The 6,156-nt window shown below is 45.7% G+C and overlaps 1 protein-coding gene across 1 annotated transcript; it reads right to left on the reverse strand.

Annotated features, from left to right (window-relative positions):
* Window positions 1-1,195: 1,195 nt before the first annotated feature.
* LOC127341312 (protein DOG1-like 2) lies at window positions 1,196-2,460 on the reverse strand. Its single transcript, XM_051367121.2, has 2 exons — window positions 1,821-2,460; window positions 1,196-1,753 (listed from the first exon to the last, which is right to left on the reverse strand). Exons 1-2 carry the CDS (start codon window positions 2,349-2,351, stop codon window positions 1,496-1,498), a joined length of 789 nt encoding a protein of 262 aa, XP_051223081.1. The 5' UTR covers window positions 2,352-2,460; the 3' UTR covers window positions 1,196-1,495.
* Between the last annotated feature and the right edge of the window lie 3,696 nt (window positions 2,461-6,156).

Consider the following 6,156-nt stretch of genomic DNA (forward strand, 5'->3'; position numbering starts at 1 on the left):
GGTCTACGTGGGTCCTAGGTGGCATTCCCGTTAGGCCCACATCTAGACGTGGGACCTACTGGATTCACTAGGTATCCCACCTATCAGCCACGCGTTGAAGTGTCTTTAGACCAGATTGGATGACTAAAGGCGCAAGGCCGGTTTATTTAGGTTGAAACAAGACACGCTGAGTAAATTAATCGGCCTATAGTGGCCCGTCTAGCGTGCGAATGTCATTTATTCGTGAAATTATTATGCGCTTATGGTGGCCCGTCTAGCATGCACACATCACTGGTCCTCTGATTGGGCCGCCTCAGCAGACTGGGAGCCACATCCACTATGCGGTAACTATCATGGACCCATGTGGACGTGTGACCTACAATATAGATTGATGGTCGCCTACCGTTGTGAGGATCTCAGGGTAACAAATTTACAAACTGGATTTTGAAAGATGTTAACTAATAGATGGTAATTAATATCATTAAAAAGATAATGAAATATATTTTCATACGATGTCTATACAATATCATACTACCTCCATCATAAGGCTTAAGACCTATATTTTTTCCAGAAAGTTAAACTATGTTAAGTTTGACTAAGTTTTTATCAAAAATCATTAACATGAAAAGTACAAAATCAATATCATTAGATAGATAATGAAATATATTTTCATATGGTACCTACAAAATATCATATTTGTTCATAAATTATTCTAAAAGTTTGGTGAAACTTTACTTCGTTTGACTTTTTTAAAAAATATAGGCCGGCCTTGGGATGGAGGTAATATTTGTTAGTAGATTTTTGTGAAAGTTTTGTCAAACTTCACTTGGTTTGATTGTTAAAAAAATATAAACCTTAAATTTTGAAATGAAGGTTATAACTTGCAACTTATATGCACAAAATGATGAGAGCAAGTACAAAAAGGCTAACTCAGCACGCTATAAGAATTAAAATAGTGTTGTTTTGCTTAGGTGGATGAGAGAGAAGTGGAGAGAGAGAAGAAAGATGGGCTCTCATGCAAGACCCAGCTCTTGCACGTGCTCACTTTGTGAGTATGTGTGGTGAGCCTTTTACACATAAAGTTATAAATCGTTAAAGCCAACTATTATACAAATTAGCTATAAGCTAACTATAGCTGACCTTGCCTTATAGCCAGCACCGGCTGCACTATTGGAATTGGCCTTATAGAATCAAACCGCGTAGGATTTCACGAGCATAAACTTAGTTCAGCTCAGAACTAACAAATCCTTACAAATATAGGTTGGAAAATATTAGTGTACAATATTAGCTAAAATCACGCTGGTCTGACCACTTTCTGCCACGTGGTAGCCTCGCGACAGATTGACAATGAGGCAGAAGTGCAGAACACATTACACAGATTACACGAAACCAGACGGGAGAGCGGCGCGGTCAATGCTTATCGCGCCAGCTCGCGTTGACCACAAGACGAGCACAGAGCAATCGCGCGGGCGCCGACGGGCACAGATCAATCGAGCGGGCACGCGCCGCCGCAGGCTCACTTGGCCTCGTCCTTGCGGCGACCGAAGTCGTGCACGGAGAGGTGGAGCTCGGCGGCGGCGACGAGGAAGTGCACGGCCTGCGGCGGGCGGAGCAGCGCCACGACGGCGCGCAGCGTGTCCATCCTGAGCCCGTCCGCCATCTCCAGCACCCGCCTCATCCCCTCCGCCTTCGCATCCATCTCCCGCTCCATCCCCTCCTCCGCCGCGCCGCCGCCTGCGGAGAGCTCCACCATCTTCACCGTGGCCAGCGACTCCTGTGTTTGCACATTGCTCGAGGCTTAGCTCCACGGCCAACGAATAGTTAACTGACCAATTGGTTACCTGCGCGCTGGCGGCGGCCTCGTCGATCTCCCGTTCGCTCCGGATGGTGCGGCGCTGGAGCTGGTCCGCGGCCTGGAGCTGGTCGGCGGAGAGGCCGCCGAGGTCGCCGTCGTGGAGGTCACCGCCGTCGAGGAAGGCCGGGAGCTGGGCCTCGAGCTGCGCGCCGGACTTGGAGTAGAGCAGCTGGAGCGCGGCGGTGGGGCGCCAGCCGCCGCACCACAGGTAGAGGGTCTCGGTGGCGGAGATCCAGGAGGGGGCGAACATGGGGAGCACGTCGTCGGAGGCGGCCGCGGACTTGGCGCGGTAGTAGTGCTCGTAGTGGCCGAGGACCCGGTCGACCAGGCGCCGGAGGCCGGCGTCGTCTTCGGGACCGGCCGCCGCCGCGGCACGGAGCGCGTCCAGGTCGCGGGACTGCTGCAAGATCCAGCACTCGAAGAACTTGGCGAAGGTCTCGGCGCCGTTGGTGGGCGGGGCCAGGGTGCCGTTGGCGTTGGCGTGAGCGGCGAGCTGTGGTCGCGAGGTGGCGGTCATGGCGATCCAAGTGGCTGCCTCTCTCGGTCGCTGGCTGGGTGTACAGGCGGTGTAGCGAGGTAGGTGAAGGCTGGAGTGAACGAGAGGGGCGGTCGGTTTTAAAAGTGGCAGGACGGAGGATACGCCAAGGTGGCTTTCTACATTTGGAGAGGTAGACGTCACAAAATTTAACACTTTACTAAGAGTGTAGTGTAGGTAAGAAAATTCGACAGAGTGACTCACACTTTTTTATCCTTTCGCATAAATAACACACTTTGTTAGTCGGTAGCCTGGTAGCCAACCTCACATGTCACTGAGCTAATCGTCGTGTGTCATTTTTTCAAAGCCAAAAGTGTCGTGTGCCATTTTGTCAATTTTCGGACCTATCAGGTACAAGGGCACAATATCTGTGATTTTTTATGTAAGGCACATAGCCTATAAAAAAACTTTACATCAAAAAGTAAAATTTGGCCTCGTATTATTTTTTTCAAAGGATTTTCATAAATTTTATGGAGCATTCAAATTCTTAGGAAATTATTCTACGATGGATGTTTGATTTGTAGATTGTAAACCATAGAAAAAACGAATCATTTGCACTAAATTTTCGTAGAAAATATAACATCCACTCAACGCATTTTTAAGAATCCTTTGTTTCTCTATAACAGAAACAAACAAATTTCGATCAATCCAAAATCATGTAGTGCTGGAATGGACATGATATCACAACCATCCATTTTTTCTGCTCATGCATCTTCGGAATCCCGCGAATCGAAGAGGCGCTAGTGGTTCAAGTCGAGACCGTACATGTATCTTGTTTCTCAAGGCGATCTCTCAGGTTCAACTTAAGCCTAGCCATTCACGCTTTTGGGTGGGCTTAATGAAGGTGAAACAATTCTTTCTATGTCTTGGAACTTTTTCTTAAGGATGGGCCTTTGGTCAGGGAACTTGATATTTAATTGGAGTAGTTCAAATTGTAAGGAACAATTATGCCATATTCACCAATATCCTAGGTGTCTCTCCTACAAACGTTACCTTCAAAAGTGATCTAATCGGTCCTCGATTTGTAGTGTGAAAACCCTTAATTTGTTGGATCGACTAGAATATGTTAATGGTGTAGATGAGTTTAGATGGAATCCAGAATGGAAAATCCTCTATAAATTCTCACTACGTTGGTCCACTTCATACTAACACTGCCATGAATAGTTGCAAATTCTGGAATATGAAAGCCCAGTCAAGATTAAGATCTAACCTTTGGTCATAAGAAATCTCTCTTTGGTAACTTCGTGGTGGTGTACTCTTGAGAAGGCTAACACTGTGTTTGGTTGCAATGAATTGAGCCTGGAAATGGGGAATTGGAATTCGGGCCTCTAATTTCGTTGTTTGGATGCGTGTAGAATTTGGGTATGGAAACCGAGTACAATTCCATCCCCGCACCCGCCCGGGGCGTTTCTATCGTTGGCTAATTCGGAGGTTCCGAGCTCCGTATTCCCTTGGAATCATACGAAGCGGTACGCGAGTGATACGTCTCCGACGTATCGATAATTTCTTATGTTCCATGCCACATTATTGATGTTATCTACATGTTTTATGCACACTTTATGTCATATTCGTGCATTTTCTGGAACTAACCTATTAACAAGATGCCGAAGTGCCGCTTGTCGTTTCTGCTGTTTTTGGTTTCAGAAATCCTAGTAAGGAAATATTCTCGGAATTGGACGAAATCAAAGCCCAGGGGCCTATTTTCTCACGAAGCTTCCAGAAGTCCGAAGGAGAGACGAAGAGGGGCCACGGAGGGGCCACACCATAGGGCGGCGCGGCCCCCCCCTTGGCCGCGCCGGCCTGTAGTGTGGGGCCCCCGTGCCGCCTCTTGACCTGCCCTTCCGCCTATAAAAAGTCTCCGTGACGAAACCCCCAGTACCGAGAACCACGATACGGAAAACCTTCCAGAGACGCCGCCGCCGCCGATCCCATCTCGGGGGATCCAGGAGATCGCCTCCGGCACCCTGCCGGAGAGGGGAATCATCTCCCGGAGGACTCTACGCCGCCATGGTCGCCTCCGGTGTGATGTGTGAGTAGTCTACCCCTGGACTATGGGTCCATAGCAGTAGCTAGATGGTTGTCTTCTCCCCATTGTGCTATCATTGTCGGATCTTGTGAGCTGCCTAACATGATCAAGATCATCTATCTGTAATTCTATATGTTGCGTTTGTTGGGATCCGATGAATAGAGAATACTTGTTATGTTGATTATCAAAGTTATGCTATGTGTTGTTTATGATCTTGCATGCTCTCCGTTACTAGTAGATGCTCTGGCCAAGTAGATGCTTGTAACTCCAAGAGGGAGTACTTATGCTCGATAGTCGGATCATGCCGGCATTGACACCGGGACAAAGGATGAGAAAGTTCTAAGGTTGTGTTGTGCTGTTGCCACTAGGGATAAAACATTAGTGCTATGTTCAAGGATGTAGTCACTAGTTACATTACGCACCATACTTAATGCAATTGTCTGTTGTTTGCAACTTAATACTGGAGGGGGTTCGGATGATAACTTGAAGGTGGACTTTTTAGGCATAGATGCAGTTGGATGACGGTCTATGTACTTTGTCGTAATGCCCAATTAAATCTCACTATACTCATCATGATATGTATGTGCATGGTCATGCTCTCTTTATTTGTCAATTGCCCAACTGTAATTTGTTCACCCAACATGCTGTTTGTCTTATGGGAGAGACACCTTTAGTGAACTGTGGACCCCAGTCCAATTCTCTTTACTGAAATACAATCTACTGCAATACTTGTTCTACTGTTTTCTGCAAACAATCATCTTCCACACAATACGGTTAACTCTTTGTTACAGCAAGCCGGTGAGATTGACAACCTCACTGTTTCGTTGGGGCAAAGTACTTTGGTTGTGTTGTGCAGGTTCCACGTTGGCGCCGGAATCTCTGGTGTTGCGCCGCACTACATCCCGCCACCATCAACCTTCAACGTGCTTCTTGGCTCCTCCTGGTTCGATAAACCTTGGTTTCTTTCTGAGGGAAAACTTGCTGCTGTGCGCATCATACCTTCCTCTTGGGGTTGCCCAACGAACGTGTGAAATACATGCCATCAAGCTAGATTTCTGGCACCATTGCCGGGGAGATCAAGACACGCTGCAAGGGGAGTCTCCACTTCTCAATCTCTTTACTTTGTTTTTGTCTTGCTTAGTTTTATTTACTACTTTGTTTGCTGCACTAAATCAAAATACAAAAAAATTAGTTGCTAGTTTTACTTTATTTGCTATCTTGTTTGCTATATCTAAAACACACAAAAAAATAGTTTACTTGCATTTACTTTATCTAGTTTGTTTTATTTACTGTTGCTAAAATGGCCAACGCTGAAAATACTAAGTTGTGTGACTTCACAACCACAAATAATAATGATTTCTTATGCACACCTATTGCTCCACCTGCTACTACAGCAGAATTCTTTGAAATTAAACCTGCTTTACTGAATCTTGTTATGCGAGAGCAATTTTCTGGTGTTAGTTCTCGATGATGTCGCTGCCCATCTTAATAATTTTGTTGAATTATGTGAAATGCAAAAATATAAAGATGTAGATGGTGATATTATTAAACTAAAATTGTTCCCTTTCTCATTAAGAGGAAGAGCTAAAGATTGGTTGCTATCTCTGCCTAAGAATAGTATTGATTCATGGACTAAATGCAAGGATGCTTTTATTGGTAGATATTATCCCCCTGCTAAAATTATATCTTTGAGGAGTAGCATAATGAATTTTAAACAATTAGATACTGAACATGTTGCTCAAGCTTGGGAAAGAATGAAAT

This window comes from Lolium perenne, chromosome 3, assembly GCF_019359855.2.
Source record: "Lolium perenne isolate Kyuss_39 chromosome 3, Kyuss_2.0, whole genome shotgun sequence".
Lineage (NCBI taxonomy): Eukaryota > Viridiplantae > Streptophyta > Magnoliopsida > Poales > Poaceae > Lolium > Lolium perenne.